This window comes from Corapipo altera, unplaced genomic scaffold (assembly GCF_003945725.1).
Source record: "Corapipo altera isolate COAL_440 unplaced genomic scaffold, ASM394572v1 133, whole genome shotgun sequence".
Classification (NCBI taxonomy): domain Eukaryota; kingdom Metazoa; phylum Chordata; class Aves; order Passeriformes; family Pipridae; genus Corapipo; species Corapipo altera.
The window spans coordinates 2492550-2519280 of NW_020884939.1; the positions used below are offsets into that span (position 1 = coordinate 2492550).

The window sequence follows — 26731 nt, forward strand, 5'->3', positions numbered from 1 at the left end:
CTTTAACATTCTGTGGTTCTGTAAATGGCAGTTTAAATGGAGTGCCTTGGCCTGGCACTTAGGCAGTGAACCATCTTAAGGTGCTCAGCAGGCTGTGGGACCAGCTGTATGCTGGCATTGCTGCCAGGGAGGGGATGGAAATGTGTGTGGGCTGTGGTAGTGCTGTCTCTGAGTGACTGAACTTACCATCAGTCTGCACCAGCAGGGTAGTGCTACAGTGCATTCCTTCTGAGGGCTGCCTCTTACAGTCCTAGGAAAAACAACCCAACACGTGTCTGTTGGGACTTGGATCCCATTTCTGTCTCTTTGAAATGTAAAATTAAATTTTGCTTTTCTAAGTGTAACTGCTTCAGGATTTCTCCCAACCCTTGTTCTCTCTCACTTCTGTCTGGGAATCTTCAGCTGGGATCAGGTCGCTTTCCAGAAACAAAGAGTAAGGCTGAATGTTCTCACAAAGTGGAACAACCATATTGGCTTCTTTCCCCTTTTGTCCTAATGTTCTGCCATTCCACTTTCAGTAATTTCACTGATAATTTAAACTTGAATAGTTGGAGTTGCTTAAAAAAGTTACTCTTGGGGCAGAAAATTTGTATGAAAACACTCTGGCTGCTGGCTTTATTCCACTTGCTTTTTCATCTCTGAGCTTTGATGTGTCAAGGCAGCGGTTTCTGACCAGGTCCATGTCTTTCCTCAAAATCCTAAACACTATTCATGTTGCACCACTTTGTGCATTGCAGTAACAATGTACTTTTGGCACAGTAGTTGTGAAGACAGATGAGAAAACTGGTTGAACTGTACTTCTGCAAGACCAAATACTTGACTTTCTGCCTTGAAATTTGCTGGCTCTCTCTCTGGGTGCTGGTAGCTTGAGTTTTGCAGTGGGTAACTTCAGGTCAGCGTCTCTCCAGCTCTGTTGGGTAAGTGTTATCAAAGAAGTAAGAAATAAGTAAGAATGGGAGAAGTATTTAGTATGTTAAAATTGAAAATTCCTTATCAGATGTCCAATGATAGTATGTCTTAGCCGTTTTTTTAGGCTATGTTCTCTTTGTTTAGGCCTCTAGTGGATAGTGCCATATGTGAACTCTGCTCCAGTTTGCTGTATGTGCACGTTGGCATATCTGAACAGAATTCTGGTTAGATTATGGAGTGGAGACTTTGATCTGCAATTTGCCATGTACTTTTGGACTATCCACCTAAAACTTTCATAACCTACTTAAGAGGCTGCGTAACCAGTGTTAGAGCTGGTAACATAAGTACAATCACCTACACTTTCCTGGGTATCATCTTTAAGACCTTTTTTTGTTTGTAAGAAAACAATCAGATGGTGCTGCCTGAGGGATCAGACTTTGTTGAGCATCCTGAAAGAAGTATTATCTTTGACTTCGGAGTGCTCTCAGGTTCATTGAAGACTCCAGCTCCTATGCAGCTGAAGCTGACTGTAATATCTGGTGGTGCTAGTGACTTGTAAACACAGGAGAGACTGAAGGGCAAGAGAAAACCTGGTTCTATGGCAAGAGATGAAACATGATCTTTAATTTTGCAATTTTGACCAAGAAGGCCCTAGCGACCACTACCCTGCTCTGTGCTCGGCTGGGTGACTTGCAGCAATCGTAGGGAAATGTGGATAAAATAAGCAATTGAAGCTTGCTTTGTTGTTAATGTTTAGTTGCCCAGGAATCGTGTGGGATGAAAGATGAGATGGGAGTTTGTTGTCTTGTGAAGGGGGAAGCAACACTTCTCTACTTCTGATGGGGTAGGGCCAGATGCTTGCTTATGCCTTTCAAAGTCCTTTGCTTCCTTGCCTCTACAGTAAATGTTTATTGGAAAGAAAGAGGGCCTGGAGGATCTGTCTCTCCCCAGTTTACCCTGAGCAATTTGAAGTGACCTGCTGTGGATGCTGGCTGCTGTTCTTGGCTTGCAGCTCACCCCGTAGTATTTGTTCAGCATTGTGCTGGTGGCTGTGCCTGACTGCAGCCTTTTGGGTGGTTCCTCTGACTGCTGAAGTTTTGAGGCTCTACCACATCCTCAGAAATGGTTTTCAGGGTTTGCTTTGCCCCTTGTAAAGATGTTTCTGTACCTGGGGCTTCAAATCTTGCTAGAGTCAGCCTAAATTTGACTATGTAAAATGTGAAAGTGGATGAAATGAGACCTGCTGGTTTTTTGGCATTGTCAGAGAATGAGTGGTTGATAAATATGATCAAATAAGTGTCTCTTTGGGAGATTTTTGAAGCTTATTTTCACAGCCTTCATTTTTTGGAAGGTAAGATGGCCAACCCCTTTATATAATGTGGGGTTTTTTCCTGACTCCTGGAAGAAGGGTATGATTGTCACAAGTGCGTGCCATCTTTATTTGAAAATCCATTTATGTGGTCAGACTGTAGGAATAGATCCTGCTTTGTTCCAAACTTTCTTTCTTTCTGTAGATATCTTCAGTGAGAACGATTGCAATCTCATTAGTATGCCTGTATATTGGACAGTAAAATAAGCAGTTTGATATAATAGCATTTAATATGACATCACTCACAAATACTTAACTTTTGAAATTGTTCTGGTGTCAGATATTTTCAATACAAGCAGAGCTGGCTCAATGCCAGTCATATTTATGGAAGCAAATACTACAGACACTTGCGAGTCAGACCATGTTGGTACCACTTTGAAAAGAAGCCAGGGCTGTCTGAACTGTAAAGCCAAGCAGATACGAATTGCTAAAATCACAGGTGCTGTTTCAACCTCAGTTTTTTGGCCCTTGCACTTGCTTGGTGTAACTGGGTGATATAGGAGTCCAGAGGGAAATGCAGCGTGCGCTCAAGTAATTAAAATCTGTGATATAATACATACCCAATGGGAGAGGGAATTAAGCTTGCACTGTCACCTGTAAATCTTGCATTTGCTAATTTAAGCCCATGACTTAACTGCATTAACTGCTCATAAAACCCCGAAAAAACCACACTGGACACTGAACTGTCTGCCTGATGTTGGCAGCTGGTTTTGTGTATCATGAGACCGCAGGCTGTGGTGCTGCTGCCTTTCGGGGTAGTTTATGATAGCTGGCAGCAAAGGAAGGTGATGGTTCAGACTGATATGCCCACTCTGGCATTTAAAGTTCCCTACTCAAATAGCTTTACAATAAATGCGAGTTTAAAAAATATATGTATGCTTTTAAATTAACTCTTGAATACTTCAGAAGATTCTCTGTAGATTACTTTCCTGTCAGAGTGGTATTCTTTTCATCAGAACAATTTAAGACAGGTCTGTACTGCCAGAACTAGTTTCCTGCTGAAGTTTAAACATTTATTTTACCCTCCCTCTGTCATTTATGTCATTAGCTAGTCTTTAGAAAACCAAAAAAACCCCAAATGTCACGTTGCATTAAATAAGGAAAAGAACATTCCTGTGGTCCCAAGCCGCCCCTGTTTGCATTAAAAACCAGATGAATCTGTTTGAAAGACACCAAAACAGAGCGTACTTTGGATTAAAAACTTAGGGATGGTAAATTTGCCTCGGAATTAAAAAGTCCTGAGTGACTGGAAATTATGACTTCATGAGGTCTGTTAGACTATCTGAGCTGCCACAGGACATGTGTGGGGTGTATTCTTCCTATGAGTTAGTGACTGTAATTTGCAGTGGTGATGTTGTGAGCCCTCCAAATGTCAGCATCCTGTTTACTTGCTTTTAAGTCCAGCAGTTACTACATTTTCTGTCTCCAGCTTGTGCTATCAGAGGAATGTAGTCTATGATACATAGAAGGGATACCTCCCCAAGATGAGCTGGCAGAATTGTTTTGCAGTTCTCAGTTTGTTGAAGACATTATGTACTGGCAGTGGAGAAATTGCTTCTATTTGTCAGTATATGCTGGAGAAATGGAACTATTGTTGCATTAAAAAGAAAAAAAACCCAAACATTATTGCTGAAAGTGAAATATTGCTGAAAGTGAAATATTGCTGAAAGTGGAATATTGCTGATGTGAGTAAAAATTTAATGGTTTGTTTATAAAGGTTGTTGTGGGGTAAGTGATAACCTGCATTTTTCATGGGTCTTCCAACAGTATTGGGAGCAACTCCTTTTGGTGTACGAGGTACACTGTTTATTTCTCATGTAGTCTTAGGGATGATGTTGTTATGTGTACATCTGTATTTGGCATTCTGATTGACATCTAAGTGTATAGCTTGCTAACAGGTTGTATGAACTGAGAAGAAAAGCCCACGACACGTGTGCTGCTTACGAGGCCCTGCTCTGATGTCCCACATAATTCCTGAAACCTCTGGTTTTGTAGCTTTGCCTACGCCAAGTGACTTCCTCTAATCTTTATTTAGAGTAAATGCTTATTCCCCTGTGACGTGCAAATACATTACAGGCTAAGACTGAAGTTTATCTTAAGGTTTATATAATACAGAAGTCTCCATATTATAAGTGCTTTGTATACGTTAGGTCAGACTTACGAAGGGAGTTTATTACCGGTTCTGGGAGCGAGACAGCTTCTTGAGAGACAGAAGTAATGCACTTAGTTCTGTTATATCAGAGTAATGATACTGAAAAAGGCATTACTTGGGAGTTCTGTCTCTATTTAAAATGTCATATGTCACTGTAGTAAGGAATGGACTACTTGGAAGACATGGTTTCTGGAGCTCTTTTCTTCATTTGGCCTTGACTTTGGGCTACAACACCCCCTTATAAATTATCTGAGTATCTTTGTTGTATCCTGATGTTTGGAATACACAGGAGTATACTCATAATTACTTGCTTAGTTGCTAAGTTCAGTTGCCTGAAGTTGATGATAAAAAGTAAGTCAAGGGTACTGTCTCTTTAAAAAACAGAAGTGGTTTCCTGACATTTCACTTTCTCAGAATCTTTTGCCAATAGATTAAGTAATTGAGTTACTATGTTTGCCTGTTTTTTCAGTTGCATTCAGTGTTTCTTCTCCTTGTCTGCTGCACTTTTGGTTTCCATCTCTCTCCTCTTGCTCATGACCTAAATATATGTACTTGCTCACATGTAAGGGCTGTGACACTGCGTGATGGTCACTGCCTCTCAGATCTGCTTAAATTCACCTGGGAAAAGAGCATTTGTGCTGGGCCAACGCGGGTCCCTACCTTGGCTGTGAAGTGCTATGATCAGAAACTACCACAGTAAACAAAAATTGGGTTTGTACTATTGGTCTGAGAATGCTTACAGCATGAAGTAATGCCACCTGTCAGTGCTTGGAGTCCTGGCCCAGGAACAGCTGTCTGTACAGTGGGGAACACTAAACTGTTATAAAAGAGAGCAGTGGTCCGGTCTGTGCCTCAGCATCTGCCTGGTGCTAATCTTTCTCTCTGTTCTCTCCCACCCTTAACTTCTTTTTTTCTTACTTAAACTAGTAAGATCAAGCTAGATCTCTCTTCTGGAGAAAGCGCTGTCTTCCGCTGGCGATGCCTGAGGCTTGGTGAAGAAATGTTGCATAAATACACAGCAACCACTGATCCTGGGAGCAAGCAAGGCTCTTTGTCTTAGAACACAACATACCAGCATATCAGCTTGTGTTAACATGGAGCAAAACTGGGCCTAGATGTACAATTATGTGTCATCCTCAGAGGTCATGCCAGCTTCTTAAATCATGACGTGTGAAGAGAGATCAGTGCCCTGTGATGTGACTGTGAGTTGTAAGATACGCACCCAGCAACTTCTGTGTGCTTAAGATAGCAGCAGTAGTGGCAGAGGGTGGGGTGGTGGGTGCATGCCAGTGTTTTGCAATACGCTGTGCACATATTCTTGTGGTCTGAGCTTTGAGGTTTCAGCCCCTTCCCTTAGGATCTTGAAAATGGGGCATATACCATGAACTAGTTAAAGGAACAGGTCAGATTCATTACCCTGGCGTGCAGTCGGCGTGGATTTGGGTTTACCGTGTTTTTGATCGCTGCCCAGTAATGGTGCTGGCATGAAGGTGTCAGAATTGTGGCTGGTGCAAGCCCAGGAGAACCCCGTGTTAACCGTGGAGCAGCCCCTGTGTGAGAAACACACTGGTGATTTGAGTTTGAGGTTTCTGCAATGAAACCTGAACTTAGCACAAACGCATATTAACTTATTTAGTGTTCTGCTAGAGGTTCTGTCTAGAGTTACCTGGCACTGGTGAGGATAGCCAAGGCTTACCTTGATTCTCAAAAATTGCAACTGGACTTCAGGTTTGTTTTTTTTCTCCCTAGTTGTATTAACATTACAACAACATAGGCGTGTATTTTGCAATACCTCCCCACTGGAGTTGCCATCACAAGGTATTCCCCTACTGAGGTTAAATGTGGTCTGACACAGTTTGCTGAGCCAACTCTGCAGAGCTGTTAACACTTGACTTTTTTTTGCCTTGCTTCTGACTTTGCAGTGGGCTCTGGCTGCACTGAAGTGAAAGCAGAACCTTTAGCATGGTTTGGTCACTGTGCAGCATCCATGGGTGTTGCTGTGCAGCCAGTGTGGGGCTGAGGGGCAGGACACTACTCTGGTGGCATCACAGCTAGGAGAACTGTAAGGGGAGTGGGATGAGATGGCTCCTAAATGCAGTAACTGTCACTGTAACCTGTACTGGAGTGGATATAGATCATTTAGTCCACAAAGCACATGGAAACCTGTAGGCAATCCCCTATGTCTGGAACTACATCTTTGGGTGGGGTGGGGGTGAATCTGGGCAAGGGAATGGTCTTGAAACCACAAACTGGCGACAGTCATGTGATTCCATAGGCTTTGTTTTCACTCTGCAAAGAATTGTTCCTTCAGGAACATAAACCAGCTGCTATTTCCAAACTGTTCGTGTTTTTCCTACAGAAGCTAAATAAAATGTTGAAAGTGTTAAATGAAAAGAAATGTATTTGAATTGTGTATAATCTGTGTGATGCAGCTACAGCATGAGTTGTTTTGGAGGGGACAAGAAAATACTATCTAGTCTGAGCCTATGTACTTTACCTGATATAATTTAAAAAGCTTTGGGTATATGATACAATGCAGTAATCCTATACAGTCTCACATCCAGGATGCGAGAACACCCTTTTCACTAAATTGGCTTTGAAGTTAACAATTATAGTTTAGATTTTTATTCAAGTTAAGCCATAAATTATTCTTGGAGCTGATGTATCTTTTCCACTTCAAAATTTGAAAGAAAGGATGCTACTTCTTTATGTTGGACTGTGATAATTATCATCCTTATCTTGTATGTTTTTTAAATGTACAGTAGAAATCTTAAACTTATGAAAACAAACACTGTAAGAAAGTATAACTATGGGACAATCGGAAGTATAAAATGAATGTTTTTAAAGTGACGATCTTTCCAACCCTCCCTAATTTATTTCAGGTTTATGACCCTGACTGTTGTGACAGCATTCTTCTGGAGCTGCGGAAATATCTGCCAAAATACTTCGGTGTCTGGTCACCACCTACTGCACCAAATGGTACTGTTCTAATTTTGTCTGTTAATCCGTGTGTTCTGGAAATATTTTCTGGAGACTGATCTTTGGCAGTTGTGAGCTCTGTAGGTTTTTATTGGTCTTGTTTTGTAACCCACTAATGTTCCCTCTGCCAGCTGGTTTCAGTTTGCAGTCCTGGGGCTGGATTAGGTCTTTGGGGTCTTCCTCCTGTTTGTACAGCAGAGTTTTCCTGAGTAGCTGGGCCTGATGCATGTTGCCTCAGAGCTGCTGGTCTGGTTTGTGTTGTGTTGGAGGGGTGGGCTGGTTTCATGGCTGTGTCCAGTCAGGCCATCAGAGCAAGAGGCAGGCACCTCGTGGATGTGGAAGGAAGGAAAGACAGATAGGCTGGGGCTGAAATGGAAGCATTCCGACTGGAATCTGCTGCTGGATCTCCAGAGGTTGGATCCCATCATCATGCCTTTTCACACAAAGCAGTTAGTTATTCCAGCAGGTACCATGCTGGTGAGCTCCACTTGTCATCCTCTGTCATTGGTTTGAATGGAACAAAGATCTGGTGTCTTAAATTTTGTGTTCGTATAACATTGGGAATCAGGAAGAAAAAAGTATTTTGGTAGAGCAATTGGGAGATTGTCTCTTCAAGAGAAAATGGGTATTATTGTTGTATTTAAAACAGAAACCAGCTTTTCTTCTGGGGACTTTCCTTATTCACACTGGGGAAATAGAGCTTCCAGAACATACAGGAGCAAAGGGATGCTGTCGAGTCTATTTAAATACATGGGCACAAAAGCTAGATGCTGTGCTCCTTTAAAATAACTCTGTCTTCTTTTGCTTATGCTGTCACTTGATAGACTTGTTTTCCAAAGACAGCAGCGAGACAGAGTCCAAAGACATGGTCTAATCTCTGCAAGAAGAAATCCAAGGAAGATTGTGGTAATACTGCCACTTTCTTGGCTCAGATTTGCTTTCATGCTTTCCTGTTTGGCACTAACTCAAATAGCTCTACCAGAGCTATATTTTTCCTTCCCTCACAGTGTTCTGTGTGTCATGGAGCCCACTTAATATCCATCCCCTTCCAATTGCAAATAGTTTTTTTCTATTTGCAGTGTGATCTTAAGATGTAAAAATAAAAATAAAAATCTAGCCAAGATATAGTAATTCAACACAACCCTCATTTGCTTTGGGAATTCACTAGCACTCTGCACCATGGGACTGAGTTTTGGCAGGTCTCCACCAGTCATCCAGACATAGGAATAACGGCTTAAAGGAAGAGTAACTTTTGATTTTGTTTGTTTTTCTTCTTGGAAAGACTGTGCACTAACAGGAGCCCTCTTCATAGAAAGCTGTGGCAGTGGTTCAACCAAAACACTGCACTGCCAACTCTGTTATCTGTAGTATTAATGAGCTTTGTGTAGTCTTGATAGAAATCACAGATGTTGGAGATGATGAAGCTTAGCAGAATGCATGTGTATCTTGTTCTTAATTGTAGATTAAGGATATATTTGTAGGTTTTTTGCAGTCCTGACATTGGAAGCCTGACCTTTCCATTGGCAGTCACTGTTCTACAGGCTCTGGGGACACAGCTCCATACAACCTCTGAGTCATGAACCCAGTAATTCCCTATTGTTGCTAAACTGGACATAGGTGACTTCTGAAAAAAACAAAACTTAATTTAGGACCACTCTAACTTGATTTGTGACCCTCTCTCATGTGAGTTTCCATGTGACAAGTAAGCAGGAACTGCAATTGGTAAGGTGAAGAACACAAGGAATTTATTTCCTTACAGAAATATTTAGGAAGAACTGTCAGTCTTCTCTGCTGAAAAGGTAGATAAGTAGATGAAATGGCTATCTAAAAAGAGTGAAATGTGTGAAATGTAAATGAAAATGTAGAAAGTATGATGGAAAAGATTAACTCCCAGTATCAATACAATTTGTAAAAACACTGTCCTGTTCTGCTGAAATCACATACCCAGTGCTACTGCGAAGGAAATGGAGGTAGAGGTGGGTGAGATTCTGTCTCCTTAAGCTCATCTAAAATTGGTTGGATTTGACCTTAATCTTCACTGGCATTGTGGGCTTTTGGAGTTTATTCACTCCAAAGAAGTGGAAAAGTAGTTATAAAGATGTAGGAGCCATCTGCTGCTGGGTTTTCTGGGTTTGGCTTCCTACTTGTTGCCCATGCTTTTATTTATATTTTTTTTAAGTGACTTTACTGCTGCTCACTTCATACCATTGTCTAATTTGGTTGCCTGACTTAAGGATAGGGTAGATAAATATAACCCATTTTCAAATCTTTCCTTTCTTTATTTGTTGCTGTGGGCAGTTGAGGCTTTTCTCTTCTTATTTCTGTGTTTTGAGAGATGTCTTCTAAGTTATGAAAAGGAATCAGATGCCTGAAGTCTGTAGTGGTTCATGCCACACATACTTGCTGAATTTTGGTGGTCTTTTGGTTTGTCTCCTTTGGAACTGTAATAAAATATGTAAACAATATGTCAAGGCACATCTTCCTACCACTAGTAAATAGAAGTGGGCAGGGCAAGTCTGTGATGAATGATTTATTTAAATCCTCATAATGTATGGTCAGGACTACTGCTAGCAGAGCAAGATACAGAAATCGTTATGAATTCTTCTCTCTTTGAGGTTTTTTTAATTTCATCTGAATTTAGATGGCGAATGCATGACTTCCAGAAGTACATTGGGTTAGCAGGGCACTATATAATAATTTAGAAAGTCTTTATTGCTTGAAAAATCTGCAGGTTTTTGTTTTAACAAAACAAGAAGAGGAAGAGAGCGCTGTGGTTACTTGGGCTCAGGTTCAGACTCAGTGATGCCCTGGAGAAGGACACTTAGGGTCAGAGCCTCAGAGACTCTCAGTGACTTGAAAAAGTAGAGCAGTGACACCTACCTGAAGCTTACTTCGTTTTACCTTGGTCTTGGTGCTTGGAGATACCATGGGGGTCACTGCTGGAAGTGAAAGTGTTGTGTGTTCTGACACTGTGGGTTTGGGAGCTGTTTCATTAGGCTATTGAACACAGTGCAAATAAGCACCAAAATATTGCCAACAAACCAGTGTAAACACTTGATCTGTTTTTCTGAAGCTGTAATGAGGAAAAAATAACTCGTTGTGGTGCTTTATCCAGGGGTGGCATTGCTCTGCCCACAAGACCAGACAGCTTTGTGTGAGCAGAGATGTGTACTGAACAAATGTAAAAGTCCTGATTCTGAGCTAGCCAGTTACTTGATGAGAAGGACTTAAATAATTCCAAAAAGTGTGAGAGAGATGAGTAATTTCTGGATAATTCACAGGCTTTGCCAAATAATTAGTATTTCCCAGGGTTAGCGTTAGCTATGAAGTTATTTTAATGCTTAATTTTTTAATTGTTATGTTTTTAGGAGGTCTAGTTTAACAAATCTGAAATGATTAGGGAACTAAGCGGTGACAGATATTTAGGACTTCCAGATATTTGGGAGGTGCTGAATGTTGGTGCTGCATGGTTAAAAGAGGGAATTAGACCAGTGGAGTAGTGGACAGCAGATACCCATGGGTGCTCATGGAAATAGATGTTTTACACTACTGTCTATATGGTTATATTTTAGAGTTGATGAAAACATTTTATCTAAATCATTTGTATCATTTGTGGTAACTTGCAACTTGTATAATTTCGTATTTGTAACAATTTGAGTCCAGAGTGCTCACAACAGGATCCAAAGCATTTTGGGGTTGGTGGTGGTGGACTGCAGCCCTTTTTTGAGATATTTTTGTGTTTATTGTCTTTCTTCACCTCCCGTGGCAAACTTGTGGCTCTGTGCTTTTTGAGAGCCACTGAAAACATTTGAACTTCATTTAGTTGCTTTCTGGATTGTTTTAGAATGGTGACACAAATCTGTCATTTTCGGTGATTTCTGCAGTATGTGAAAAGGATTGGTGTGAAGGATGACAGATTTTTACAGTTTTTAATAACAGGTAGCTAACAGGTTTTATGGACTCCCCAGGTTTTGGTAGTGGTTCCCCAAAGTCCTGCAAAAGCTGTGCTGATATCTGACTGAATTAGACCTCTGTGTGACACCATCAAGTAGTAAAAGTGGCACCTGCCTGATGCAGAATACACTGCCTGGTGTGGAGAGTATTTGTCCTACTTCTTCCTTGGGGATATTCACTGAGCAAATACCAAGCGTGTTTGCTGCCTGGGGCTCCTCAAAATTAACTACAAGTTATTTAAACTTGGCTGTATTCTGCAGTTGTAGTTAGTGGGTGAGCTAGTCTAAAATGAAACTCCTTTTGCTGTAGATCCTGCAGCCCAAGGCAAATTGAAAGCTGATACAGTGAGTTAGTAGAAAAGTGGATTCTTTTTTTTAAATAGTGTATTGATTTGACAGGTTTTCCTGAGAATGACTTTACCTTGACAAGATGCCTGGTCCCATTCATACATAAAGCAGGCATCTAAGGCTTAAATTAAACCTATTTCAGATTGATAAATACACACTTCGGGAAATTGGAACATTTCATGATGGTGCAAATTGGGACATTTCATGATGGTGATCATGATGGTGTAAAAATTGAAGCTCTCCTAGGCCTTAAAGTAATAAAAGTCCGTGTAATTTCTTTTTCTTAAGAAAGTGTTTCTTATTAGGGGAAATGAAACATTGCTTGTTCACTTTGTCTTGACCCCGACTGGTTTTGTTACCTGTCTGTACAGCTTTCAAACAAAACACTTTGTGCCTTTGCTCTTTTTAAATTTGAACTGGTTTTGCTTTCTTTGGCAATTTCATTTTAGATCATGCTGCAGGAATGGGGAATAATACAACGTTTATGTATTTGGGCTACATTAAGTCAAAGAAATACACGCGTGGAATAGGCTGTACTAGAAAGAAAACCAGACTTTAAGTTTGTGCCTGGTGACAGGTGGATTTGAAGAAGCAGATATGTGTTCAGGCTGTGTGTTGTCTTGGTGCATGTCTTGGTGTCCTGGTGTCCTGGTAAGGGCTGGAGATGGGTGCAGACATCTACCAAGCAGAGTCGAGCCAGGGAGTTACTGAAGTTCATTTCCTTGTGCTCTGACAGTCAGTGCTGGGGATCATGCTGGTAATAGTCTCTTACCTGCCCTGGAGGAAAGCATAAGCCATTTTCATGAGGTTTTAGATACTCCTTTAAATCTTCAGGCACTCCAAGTACTTTTGGGGTTTTTTGGTCCAGCCCCCCTCCCAAAGGGACTGTTGGAAATGGATGAAAGGCATTCATTAAAGGATTTGAAGAGTTTTCTCCCCAAAAGATGTGCCATGAGAAATGAGTACAGATGGGAGTGGGATAAAAAGAAGCAAAATGAGCTGCACTTCAGCCCCTGAAGGGTAGGACTGAATGTTCACTTCATTTTTAAAATGGCAGTAAACACTGTCTGCATTGCAAAACCATCCACGCAGTAACCTGCATTTGAATGTGCTTAGTAATGCTCTTTGAGATATGTTATTGAACTAACAAAAGCTACTCACAGATTTTATCTGGGCAATAATTTGAATTTAAATGCTAGGTTAGCATAAGTTAATTGTATACAATTTTCTAAACAATAAAGCATTTAGAATTTCATACCGACAGAATTTGTGGGTGTCAGTGTTTGGAGACAAATTCAACTCTTAAAAAACTTATGTGATGCTAAGTCTTAAACTGTTCAGCTTCCTCCAAAGGAGCTTGGCTAAAGCTATGCAATTATTTTGCTCTGACCCATTGTTTACAAAAGTTTCGGTTTTTTGACAGATACCTATCTAAAACTGGAAGATGTGACCCGTAAGTTTAATAAGCCTTGCATAATGGATGTAAAAATAGGTCAGAAAAGTTATGATCCATATGCTTCGGTGGAGAAGATCCAGCAGCAGGTCAGCAAGTACCCGCTGATGGAAGAGATTGGCTTTTTGGTACTCGGCATGAGGGTAAGAACTTGTTTTGTCTTCAATGTCAGCTTATGCTCAGGCTTCTGGTTCCCCACCAGGTACAGGGGCTGGTTTTCCTAGCAAAGGACAGTCCTCCTGTGTTTTACGTAAATGAAGCATTATCTGGATGTGTTGGTAGTGCTGGTGTTAACTGCTGTGTGAGATCTGTTCCAAAACACCGCCCTGGTTCGCAGCAAGTGTTTGACTTGGCTGGGTCCCTTACAGGAAGCTATTTGCAGCCTGGGCACTGTATATGTGTACAAGAGAGGGGCTGGGTATTTAAAACTGAATATAGTTGCAATTAATTCTTCACCACCACAGCAGGTATTTAAAATTATCAAGGGTTTTTTTGTGGATTTGTTGTTTTTTTTTTTTCTTTTAGGCTTATATCAGAGATTTACATACTGAACCAGTCATTCTAATAATTTAATAATGAGCTGTATCCTCTCCACATCTTTCATCTTGATGTTCTTTTATAAATATATTTTTTACATATTTTTTCTATTTAGGGAAGAGTAAGTAAGCTCTCAGAGGTGATGCATGTAGCTATAAACAGCTGCTTATGTTCTACATTTTAAAAAGCTTTCCATCAGAAGGAAACCTCTGTTGATGCTTACACACTCAAGGAACAGCTGTGAGGGAAGGTTGGCTGGGCATGGATGAGGCCCTGCAGATGTCTGCACTAATTCTTAATTACTCTTAGAAATACTAAGAGTCAGTGTTTGTGTATTGGCTACTTTAAAACTTCATTGTACAGAAAAGCTGTACAGAACATTTGTGGCTTAGTAACAGACATGTGTTGATGTCAGTACTGATTCCTGATGCAATCCAAAAGTATTTTTTTTCTACTGTGATTGATGCAGAAGTAATTTTCTTTTTGATGTGACATTTTTGTCTTCCTTCTCACATACACAAAGCCAGGGGTCCTAAAGCTCTGCATCAAGATGCATAAATGGCTGAAGACTTTGATAAGCTTCCTCCTTGCTGTTCAGTAGCACCCAGATTGCACCATTGTTTCAGCTAATTCTAATATCTCTGCAATGTTTTGTGTGGAATTGCCTAAGCTCCCAGCCTTAACTCTGCCTTGAGATAAGCTGCTACAGCTATAAATTATAGTGGTCATGTGTAGTAATTATGTAAGCCTATGAGCAAGAACGTGGGAGTCGACTCAAAAAACAGCCAAACAGTTAGGATGGAAAAGGAAGGTTAGAGATTATAGCTTTGGATTTGATTTGTGTCATTACATAACCTTTCTTATCTCATGTGTAAAACAATGTACTTTGTGTCCTTTGTTTTGTGACAGTGCAAAAGAAATGATTGATTGCTTCCGTGGTATGCTTGTGACTATTGTTTCTAACTTGTCAGTTATTTTTATCTTTGTCCTGTTGCAGAAATTTTTTCAATCCCCTAATGCAGATTGGATGTATACTGATGATTCCCCCAAGCAGTGCAGTTTTCCATCCAGTGTTTAACTAGATGAGATTTGGTTTTGTGCCTCTGGCACCAAATTGCATGTTGGAAGTTGTTTTCCAAAGAGAATTGAAAAGGTTCCTCCTCCCCTCGTGCAACACTTGGCAAAGTCTGAATTCACAAGGCAGTTTCTCTGCCTCTTGATTATGGCCTGTCTGCTTGCTTTATTTTTGCAAGATTCTGGCCATACTATAAAACATTTTCCTGAATGGATATGTACTGCCCAGAACAGCTCACATGGAGGGTGAAGTTTGCTCATGTTTGCTGGACAAAACATGGTGTAACATGATTCAGGAATTAGTCCATTCAGTGTTATTTTTAACATGGAAGGGGCTTGCCTCATAAGTTTCTATTTTAGAAGGGCAAGAAAGAGAGGGCTGGGAGAAACAGAAGGTAGCTATGTTTTTTCTGAAGCAGCTGTGCTATAAGTTGTCATAAAGAGATAAAAACAACAAAAAGTGTTACAGGTGGGGGTTTTACCCCAAAACTTACTTTTAGAGTGTATTTTTATCTCAAAAGCTATTGATACAGCTTTTTTTGATGCACTGGTAAGTAAGCAATCATCTGCTCATATATCAAATATGTATGGTTTTCCCTTAAAAAGTGAGTCTCCTGTCTGGCACAGCATAGTACATAGTACACAGCTCTGGCATTTGACATGCTAACCTGTATTTACCTTACACACTGCATAGACAGAACAAATGCATGGAAATGCATTTAGAAAATAAAGTTACTGAAATAACATTGGCTAAACCCACAATTCCATGTTTAGTGGAGAGGTTCCTTTCTTTAACAGATGCCCCATCCCTGAAAATGTCCAAGGCCAGGTTGGACAGGGCAGACTGGACAGGGCAGTCTAGTGGAAGGTGTCCCTGCCTGTGGCAGGGATTGGAACTGGATTGTCTTTAAGGTCCCTTCAAAACCAGACCATTCTGAGATTCTGTGAGATTGGGCATGTTTTGTTATTGCAGTAGCGAGAGTTTAAATCTAAGTTGGAAAACTCAGGTTCTGTTGCAATAGCAAACCCACAAATTGTAATATAGTTTCAGTAGTAGACACACATATAGGTAAGAAATCTCTTCACAGCACGGGCAGTGTTAAATACAGAGCATTCTGCATGCTGTTGAGCAGAAGCAGAATGTGTGGGCTGTGCTCTCATTTCAGATTCCACAGTCCATTTGGAATCCACAGTTCCCAGTTTCTGCAGGTTTTCTTTTTTCCAGAAGATCCTGATTGCAAGCTATTCCATAATATTTCCGAAACACTTTTTTGAAGCAGTGTAACCCGTCATTGACCCCTATTGTTTGTACCTATGAACATGCAGGCAGTAAAGTTTAATAATCAAAGCTGGTTTTAGAAGTGAATTTCCTAATCTACAGCACATGTTTCTGCAGGGTGTTTTCAAACTGACTATAGCTGAGTCTGCTTTATGAGTTCTTCATGAACTCTTTCTAGTGTTGTGGTAAGTTTCATAAGCTCTGATCTGTGAATAATAAGATTTAGGAAGGAAGGAGTAACAAAGATAGTAAATACCAAATCTAGTGTTCGGATTCTTCCACAGTAAAAAATTACCAGAACTAGTTTTTTTTACATTTTTAAGTCTAATTCAAGCTTTGATGTTTAAGAAAACAGGAAGACAAAGCAAAACAAAAACTAAAAGCCAGACAAACAAACCACCCCCCAACCAACAAACCACAAAACCCCCATAGCAATCGAAAGAAAGTAGCCAAAAGCTCTGAAAAACCCTCCTCCAAACCCCAGAGCAGATATTTTTTTATTATATGAAAAGGAGGCATGAAAGAATTGTATTCTAATGAGATGCTTCATAGAAGTTCTGGGAGTCCAAAATTCTGTATTAAGCTATTTTTAAGATGGTCCATGATTTAACTGCAGCATCGTTGTTTCTTTTATTTAGGAGATTATTAGTCTGCTTTTTCACTGAATAAATTTCAACATAATTTCATTCTACAACTTATTTATGTGAAGACTTCACTAAAATGTTATATTGACTGTCAGAGCATTTGGGGGTACACTTAGTCTTTGAAGCACTCTGATTTTGTTATGTGGTTTAACACAAGGACTTGGTATCTTGTATTTTTTATAAGGATATATTTTTTTCCTCTTGGTACTGGTTGCCATTGAAATGGTGAAAGATATGTCAGAATGGGCAGATTATTGTCTAAGCATAGTCTTGGAAACAGGGGAGCAGGGATGCATCCTTCCTGTGCTGAATTTTCAAGGCAGCAGCAATCAGGGATGGGATGTGTGTACTTTCATCATGTGTGGTCTAGCAACGACAACATAAGTTTAAAAAAGCAAAAGTCAAAATTATGGGAGGTGTTGTTTAAATAAATAGTTTTGGATAACTGGACATGCTCTCAGCAGCAGTGATAGTTGACAACGTTACTGTAAAGCAGAGATATCAAATAAGAGAATGTATTTTTTAAAAAGACTTTCCTTGTGTTACTTTCTCTTTAAATCCTTGCTTTGCTTCCGTTTTCGGAAAAGAGAAAATAAGGCTTGTTGAAGCTCTGTTCAAATCTTGTGGCAGGTTTATGGGCCTGCAGAGAAACTGGGGTCGCTCAGGCGTGAAGGAAACCTGTGTATTTATATTTATATTTATAGTTGTGAGGTACAGGCAGAAGGTGTCCAGGTGTGTGTGTGGGTCTGGGCCTGCTGCTGGAGGTGCCCCCTGCAGATGTGCCTGGATAAGCCTGCTTACTCTTTGCTTTCAGCTCGGCTCCAGTTTTGGCAGCAGGCTGGGGACTGACATTCAGATGCCAGTCAGGGGTGCAGAGGTGCTTTGTTGTAAATAGAAACCTCTGTATGGTGTCTGAACATTGGCTCCCTCCTACCTGTATGTGTGTAACACAGGGGTGACTATTAGGTGTATTTATGGAAAAGATCTGAGGGCTGGGCAGCTCTGTGGGTGCCCAGTGAAGACTGGATGCCCTGGCATCAGAGCACATATCTCTCTAATCTCCATGTCCTTGCTTAGGACAGCAGATCCCAGGCTGCTGTTGGGGTGGAAGCAAGGGAGCAGGGATGGACATCAGGAGCTCTGCAGGAAGCTGCTTCCCGGGCACCAGCTGGTGCATGGGAATGTCAGCAGTGCACAGGTCATGTGTGCCACTGAGTTGGCCTTCACTCCTGAGGGTGCCCTCTGCAGTGCTGTACAGGCCTGCTCAAAATAGGTTGGGGTTATTTTCCTGAGTTTCAGTAACGTGGATTAGTTGATATTTTTTGCAGATGTGAAGCAGCTCTGCAAGTTACTGAGTAGAGATTTTTATTTGTGCTAGCAGTATCTCCCCCAAACAGGAAATAATACTCTTAATGTGTATTTAAATTGTACTTTCTGGAAGTCAGGGAGTTGCCACAGTTAAGTGTTTGAACAGTGTGTATATTTTTCTGCCTCGCCATGGAAGTTGGTACTGAATTATCATAATTAACATTACATGACATTTGATACCTATTTTCCTCAGTTTAATATCCTAAAGCTGAAGTCACAAACTGTGTATCTCTGCTGAGACCTTGCAAGGGTTGTGCTTTTTTTAAAGACCACACTGGACCAACTTTTTATTTTAACTCAAGGTTTTCATCAGTCCAGAAACATCAGATGAACTACCTGTAACTGAAAAAGGGTATAATATAAGCTGTGTGGGCATGCAAGCAGCAATGACTGAACACCTCATAGGGAAACAAAAGCCAAGTGCAGGTTAAGAACATACAAAGATAATTTCCCTCAACAGTTAAGGGTCTGGTTTTTTTGATGTGCTGCCCATACAGAGTCACTGCTACTGCCAGTTGAAATCCTGAACCTGTTAACATACTGGATTCCAGAGCTGTTTGTGCAGTGGGAGCTGCTTGTAGGCACAAGGAGGAACCTTCACATTTGTCAACTAGAACAGCTCTGATCTCGCATACTAAGAATATATAAAAATGACTGATGAAGCAGGAGGCAGTGTTTTGCAGCTCACAGAGTTTTCTTTGTCTTGCACTCTGCAATGAACCTCCCTGTGAATAGAGAGCAAACACATAACAAGCTGTGGCATATGGATAAGAAATGAGATTTTCCTGTCTAATAATTTCTTAGCTGTTGGCAAGGATCTGACTTGTCATCGTTCTGACAGAAATGGGCTGGTACAGACAGCGGCAACAACAGGGATACAGAAAAGGCTTGGTTCAAAGACAAATATCATTTTGGGAAGGGTTAGTAGCAGATTGGTGGTGGTGACAGCGTGAACAAAAACACAGTGAAGCAAGAGGTCTGTCTGATAGGAAGTTGATATTAGTCTGCTGCTCCTTGTGTTTGGGGGGTAGGTGAGGGTGGAGCAAGAACCGATGAGAGATTATTTCTGTTTGAGCTTGGGTTTCTGTTCCCTTGCTTTCAGAATGGGGTTTAATGTATTTGTATTTGAGTGAGGTTTTCCAGAAATGTTTCTTCTGGACTCTTCCCTGCAGTTGAGCAAAGGTGGTGTTAAGAGGCAGCTCTTTAGCTAACATGGAGAACACTTTTGTGAGTACCCAGATCTGTTGTCCTTTAACGCCACTGTCTGCAGCCAAGCCTGCTGGTGACTGAGAGTGTTCTGAGTGCATAAGGCAGTTAAATACATACATAAATAAGTACTTGTGGTGTGGGTGTGGGACATGGTATTTATCACTGACCATTTTGTATAGTTAAAAATGAGCCGTTAGTGCCAAACACGCACATCTGCCTGGGTGTTTGTAAACTATATAGAAAGACATTTGGGGGAATGGTTTTGTGCAAATTTTGAGGAGAGGTAGGGGATGACTTCTTGGGAAACCCAGCTCAGAAGCCCAGGGGCTGAGGTACTGCTTCAGCATTCCTCTGGAAAACAAGATGAGTTTGCAGATCTTAATCAGCATTTTTGAGCTAGTGCCCATGTTGCAAAAACTGCAGCTCCTACGGGAAGAGATAAGGTTCTGGTCCTGGTAAACAAGATGGTTCTGTCAGGAACTGCTGCAGTGCTGATGTCCGTAGGAAGCTGCCTCTGGGCTGACTACATGAAAATGTTTAATCTCATTTTACTCATTTTAATCTCAAGAAACAGCTAGTGAGAACTTAGATGTTGTCATCAGACTTTTTATTCTCTTTCTAAGCCATATTTTTTTTCTTCATTTTTTATTTAACTGCCTTTGACTTGTAGCTCTTCAAAAGGTTTTTGAAACTTCTCATATGTTTCTGAAAGTTACTTTGGTATCTGAAGTGTTAACATAAGTAATCTTTGGGTTCCTGTGTAGTATGCTGTACTTCTTTCATGTGCTTTGGAAAAAAAACCTAAGTGGAGAAAAATTAATGATTTTGTGAACCCAAAATCACATTGGTCAAATGCAGTTTCAGAATAATTCATCTCTGGCTTTCTGCAGTTCATACACATCGAGGCCTCAGTTTCTCCAAATATCATGACACTGAAAATAGGGATCATAGCAGTGGGAAGTGTCTCTGCTACCGAGTGAGTTTAAACATTCAGGCTTACAGCTCTTATTTCTTTAGAATAACCAGAATTATTTGCTGACCCTTTTCTTAATGGTTGGTGATTTAAATCAGTTTCCACAAACTATGATTTAAGTTCTTTGGGGACTTTGAATTTAATTACTTCTGTCCTTTTGTCAAAATAAGAGCTGTTTGAGCTATTGAGAGTTCTTCCCAGCTACTTTGCAAAGCAGGAGGTGGGGACCTGTGTATTAATGGATTTGTTGTGGTTGGGATGGGGAAAGAGATTTTGAGGTGAAGGGCTGCAATGAAAACAGGGAATTCTGTTTTCTTTCTTTATTGCTCCTGTACCACTCCTTTCTGCGTGCTGCTGTTTCACTGTCCTGGACTTCACTTGTTGGCTACAGCAAGGACAAGCCCCCAAAGGAGGGATCAGGAGCAGGCACTTCACCAGTGTGCCCTGACTTGCTTTCCATGGGATCCTCTCTTTATGGGGGTGAAGGGAATGGTGTGGCTGGGATGGGTGCCGTGGAGTTGGGTGGTGTGAACAAGTGCCAAGCATGAAGTTCCTGCCAGAGAAAACTGCCTGCTTGGTAACCCCATTATTTCGGCAAATAAGAATTTGTCTACACTCTCATAAACAAATTATACTTGCGCCTATCTGCCTGGCATGTTTCTGCTATGGAAATTATTTCAGTTAGAGAGAAAATGTGTCTACATATAAAACATTTTTGAATTAAGTTCTTAAGCTTGTACCATACGGACAAAACTGTGCCTGTGTGAGTTGCCTCCCTTTCAGATGAGAGTTGATGTACTGCTGTCAAGGCTGGAACCCAGCTTTCGCTCAGCTGCTGTCATTTATTCAGTGCAACCTCATTTGTGCTGACAATTACAATTTTGGATGGGTTTTGCAAGCTGGGCCTTGGTGGTAATTCGGTTTTGCTTTTGTGCTAATAGTTTTATAGTTCTAAGAACTCAAAATAATTGCATTGAAATTTTTTGCTCGTTATGTCTTAGTGATTTAACATCCACGGTAACACGTGTGGGAGTGTGATAGATTCAGGTCTCATCTTTGATTTGCAAGGCAGGGGCCATATAAAACAGTTCCCTGTAATGGTTACATTGCTGTAGCTTGGAGCCCAAGGGCTGAAGAGAGGGTTTTGGAGAGCACTAGAGGGCAGTGCTGGCCACTGCAAGAAACTTAAAAACTTCGAGGGCTAAACGGTGCCCAGGGTTTTGTGACCTGTCTGTGAGTCTCTCTTTGCTCTGCAGAAATACTGATGTTTCAAAATACCTATGGAGCCTCCTCCTTGTCTCTTTCAGGTGTACCATGTCTCTTCAGACAGCTACGAGACACAAAACCAACACTATGGAAGGAGCTTGACCAAGGAAACAGTAAAGGATGGTAAGGGAATTCAGATGTCAGAATTCAGTGCACTTGGATATTTTTCATTTATTAACTTACTTATAGAACTGTATGGAAAAAGTAGTCTGTGTGTTCCCATTTTAGAAGTCCTTTTTTGTCCTCATGCCAGGTGAGTCTTTAAGCTGTTCCCTGTATAATTTGAGCTACCTGTCAACCTGAAATTAAGAGTGCAGTTGGGCTGTAACAGTAGTGCAGACTATAGGAATTTCCTCCTCACGTCTCTTTTACTACTAATAAGGAGGTGATAGTTGTAGAATTCAATTTTTTTGCAGCTTTGAAACTATAATGAAATAGAAACCTTTTAAAAGTATTAAATGCTTTTATAATATATTTTTTTTATCTCTAGTTGTCTTCTGTGAATATCTAAATGTCTTCTGTATTAGAAAGCTACTACCAGTGAATCTTTCAGTTCAAGGGACCTTCTCAGTGGAAGTCAATCCACATGTTGCTCTGCATTAACCATAAATAAAAATGCTGCCGTCATAGGGCTGTTTGGTGATAACTAATGCAAACTACTTATTAGTTGACACCTGTTCATCTGTCCCCCAGCAAGGACAGAAGGGTGCACACACCAACACACTCATGATAACAAGCTGCTTGAGACTTGTTTATCTGTGGAAAATTTAATGGATTTAACATTTGCCCAAAACTGTCCAGGCACTTACTGAATTACCTGGGAAGCCGGAACCATGTTCTTTTACTGTTTGCTTGATACATTTAGTTTCACTTACAATCCAAGCCCAAGCAGTAGTAGTATACAGCAGGTGAGGTGACTGACAGTATCAGAATTCCTTGGTCCACTTTAGGTTGAGTTAATAAATGCCTGAAAAGAAACTACCTGAGTGCTGTCTGTTCCTTCAAATAAGAACTATGAAGATTGTTTGTTTTCCTTTCGGAGGTGAAAATAATCCCAGAATGTATCTTATTTCTTGCAGGCATCTCAAAGTTTTTCCACAGTGGGTACTGCTTGAGAAAAGACGTGGTAGCTGCCAGCATTCAGAAGATTGAAAAGATTTTGGAGTGGTTTGAGGGCCAGACACAACTCAACTTTTATGCAAGCTCACTGCTTTTTGTCTATGAAGGTTCGTGTCAGGCAACAACTGTGCGGTTGAGTGATGTCACCTTGGTGGAGAAGAAAGGAATGCCCAAAGGGCTGTTATCAGGTGGAGATGTGTTGGAGTGTAATAATAATATTCATGTAATAAATTCTACAGAGAATGGAAAAATTGAAGCCTCCGTAAGTAAAGGCTTGTCCAAGTTTTATGCACTTCACAAAAAGTCATGCTCAAAGAGGCACCACAGTCAGCTCTCACTAAAAGTTGAAAACTTGGAGCAAGACAACGTGTGGAAAAGCAGCACGTGCATTGCACAGGAGCACCTGAACGGAAACGTTCTACCCCAACTGGAAAAAGTTTTCTATCACATGCCAGCAGAGACCAAGGAAAGTGCAAACGTGGAAGTCCGAATGATCGATTTTGCTCACGTGTTTCCTAGCAACGCAAAGGATGAGGGCTACATTTATGGTCTGAAAAATCTAATCACAGTACTTCAGAGTATTTTGGATAACTAAATTCTTTGCTATGTTTTTTATTGGGGCCAATGATAAAGAGCAACAACATGAAGAATTTCTGCACTTGTAATGCTGTATACTGGGTTTGTATTGTTCTATATTTTATTTGTCTTTGTACTTTTGGTAGAAGGGTTTAACTTTTTATAATTTCACTCAGGAAAATAATTGATAGTTAATTAGGGAGTGTGAAAGGATGAAGATACTTGAGATATAAAAGCAGGATAGGTAAATGAATAGAATGAAGTGTATGTGGTTGTCTTAAATCCAAGGACAACCAGAAGCAAGCGTAGATGACATTTGCCCACTTAGCCTTGACACTGAGCCGCATCTCCATTAACAAATGTTTAGAAAATAGACTGAAAGCTGTAAGGTAGGTGCAGGATCGATGTCCTCAGCACTGCCTTTGTGTTTACTGTATTTGAATAACTGGAGTAACCCTGCTTGGAGAGAAATCCCATGCTGAGTCAGCAGTCTTGCTTGAAGCATCGAAAAGCGCTTTTCCGTGTCACGGGAAGATATTGCTGTTCTTTCAGCTCTCATGGGGGCCTTCTCTTCCCCCGTTGTGGGTGTCTGTAGCCAATGTTCACCACTGATGATCAACCACATAATTTGTGTTGAGGTGCTAAGAAAATGCTGGAGAAAAACACCATAACAGGCTTAAACTGCACAATTTCTAGAGAAACTGTTAGTTCCTAAGAGAGAGCAAAAGTATGCAAACGCAAAATGTTCCAGCAAGTAATTTGGTTTAGAGAAGATTAAGTCAGTCTGTTAATGGAGTGTCTGATGCTGTGATTAAGGGAAATGCCTCACTCTGTTGTTCTCATGGCCCTTCTCCAGAAACACTGCTTCAAAAAGCAAACTAATGGAATAGAGGAACAGAGCGTTTTCAGTAAGCCTACAGAGATCTCTGCTGGCCACTGGCCGCTTGCGTTTTTGCAACAGGCATTTCACGCTTCTGCTGCTGGGGAGCACCGATTGGAGCCATGAGCAATGCAGGCAAAGGACTCTCCTGTGGAGATCGTTGGGCCCTGGAGCCACCAGCTGAGCCACCAGCTGAGCCACCACTTGTGCTAGTGGAGCTGGGGCTCTCCCACCCCGGGCTACAGCTGCCACTGGTTCCTTTTAATGGCACACAGGCAAGCTGCGCAATTTGAAAGTTGTCCCATTTCTTTCTTCTTCACGGGAAAAAAAAAATCGAGCTATTTTATGGAATATTTGAGATCAGGATGATGTATCCAAAGCATTTTTGGTGTGTCTCTTCCGTGTGCTGTGTACGTGGCTGTGCTGCCATGTGTATACAGTGAGCTGTTCGAAAAGTGGAAACGGCCAAGTCTTGCCATCCTGTAGAGCAAGACTTTAATGCTTAAAGCAAGCCCCAGGACGAAAACGTTTTAGAATGGTCCTTGGAAACGTTTGTCTTTTCCCTGTGGGCTTACCGTGACCCTGTGACCTTGCTGCTCTCTCTGTACAGCGTTCTGCAGTTGTGCACTCACTTGTGTACATGTCTTGGCAACTTCTTCATTTCAAATCTGTTATCTGTATGAGAAAGAAACACATAGTTTTTCAGGCAAATATGCTGTTTTAAATAAAGCTGAAATTTTATCTGAGAACTTGGGTCGATTGAAGAAACAGGGTATTTACTGTGTGTAGAACTACATTGTTTTAACTTCAGAGCTCATGTTGGCCAAAGCATTCAAGAATGAAACCAACTGTTAGTAACAATGTTTTTGAAGTGTGGGAAAAGGGGCTTGCAGAGGAGGAGCAGTATCATTTTGTTGACAATTTCATGTGAATTAAGGTGAAGGCTGAGGGGAAGGTACCAGAAAGAAAGGGACTTTTTTTTTTCTACCTGGTATTTCTCTTGCACCATATAGTTAGTATATTTCCAAACCTCTGTGAATTAATTTAAGCCATATTCTAGAAAGAGTTTGCGGGTTTGTTTGCTTTGACGCTGATTTCTCTGTTATGATTTTCGTTGTTCTATTCCATAACACTAGAGTACTCCAGGCTTAAGTGGCCTTGTATGATAAATTTACAAGGTTTTACAGAAAATATGGGCAACGTCATAATTTTTGTCCTCAGTAATTCATCTCTTCTGGATCTTAATCCATTCTGTGCCAGAGAAATCAGACATTTGCCTCAAAGAAGTCAGTTATTAGAAAATTATCTGTATGCTCTTGGTATCACGCACTGTCCTGTCTCTGCTTTAAGATATACTTCCTCAGTGTTTGAATGCTCTTTAAGTATCGATTGTTTTGTTGGCTATGGCAGTGTTTGTAATGCACCTGGAATATTGTCAACCTGTCAGAATATTTTGAATAAAAAAATAATTTTATCATGGTGTTTGTACCGGTAGTTATTATGAATGTATTTCTGTTAATTTAAAATGCAGCTTGAGAGATAATGGTATTTTTTTGTTGGAAGATCTGTAAATAAAGCTTACTGTAGAGGTGTTTGAGCATAGTACCAGCTGTGAGTCTAAACCTGCAAAGCCCTTATATTTACATTGTTGTTGCACATTTTAGACTTGGTGTCTTGTACCTGATCCGATGGTTTTCAGTTACAGTTGGAGATGTATTCACAGAAATCATTCAGCAGAATATGGAATTAATCAGAAGATGAAGAGGGAGACGCTGGTCACTGAGCTGGTACACTGCCATCAATCTCCCTTCCTGACAGCAATGCCCCTTTTGTTCTCTGGCTGAAGTGTGCAGGACAGGCAACCGTTATGTGGAAATCTTCATGGGAATGGTAACAAGGCTCGTAGGTATTTCTGTCCCATAAAATGGAGGGTTGGTCCCTGCCCTAAGCTGGTGTGATGTAGCTGGGTGCTGGGGATGCTGAGGATTGATGTAATTTGATTTTAAGCAATAAGACTTGGGTTTAGCAAAGCTGACTGTCAAAAGGGAAGACTCATGCAGCATTGTCACTCTTGGACTCTGAGAATATATGTTTTTGAAGCCTTTCTGCCTAGGTGACATGAGAAGTGTGTATAGGCTTGCTTAAGGAGAGCTTGATTTGTATAAAGTTTTATAAAAAAGTATTTACATATATGGTATTTTTGGATATGGGTGAAATTTGTTGCATAAATTACATTGGAATTCATTATATTGCTATGAAATGTTTAAAATATTTTAACCAATTTGTTTTATGAACTAAACTGGAGACTTTGCTTGTAGTTGTGATTCTCATGAAACTTGTACTGTTTTTTTTTCTACTGTAGTGCATAGCCAGTGTTCTTTTCCATAACCTCACAATTTTATGGAGAACTTTTAAAGTACTCAGTAGATTAGGAAATCACTAATTTCCAGTAATTTGATTAACAGAGTGCATATGTTCTTGAAATATTTCAGTGCACGTGATATTTTAAGTAACGTTAATATGTTACACACCTTGAGACCCTGTAAAACTTCCTCACCTGCACAGAGCTCCTGATCTGATTCGATTGTGCAGAGTTTAAAATGGGCCTTTTCAGGTGTAACAGCAGCAGTGGTGAAGGGAAGG

The 26731-nt window shown here is 40.6% G+C and overlaps 1 protein-coding gene across 4 annotated transcripts in view; it reads left to right on the top strand.

The window, feature by feature from the left end:
* IPMK (inositol polyphosphate multikinase) overlaps positions 1-23297 on the top strand; it is a 36355-nt gene extending 13058 nt beyond the window's left edge. For 2 of the 4 annotated variants that reach the window (XM_027660980.1, XM_027660979.1), the window contains 4 exons: positions 7278-7409; positions 13134-13306; positions 21555-21636; positions 22593-23297. In XM_027660980.1, coding sequence (XP_027516781.1) covers positions 7278-7409; positions 13134-13306; positions 21555-21636; positions 22593-23227 — 1022 coding nt within the window. In that variant the 3' untranslated portion in view covers positions 23228-23297. The remainder of the gene's footprint in view (positions 1-7277; positions 7410-13133; positions 13307-21554; positions 21637-22592) is intronic. The other 2 variants (XM_027660983.1, XM_027660981.1) reach the window with 2 other exon arrangements.
* Positions 23298-26731: the final 3434 nt, after the last annotated feature.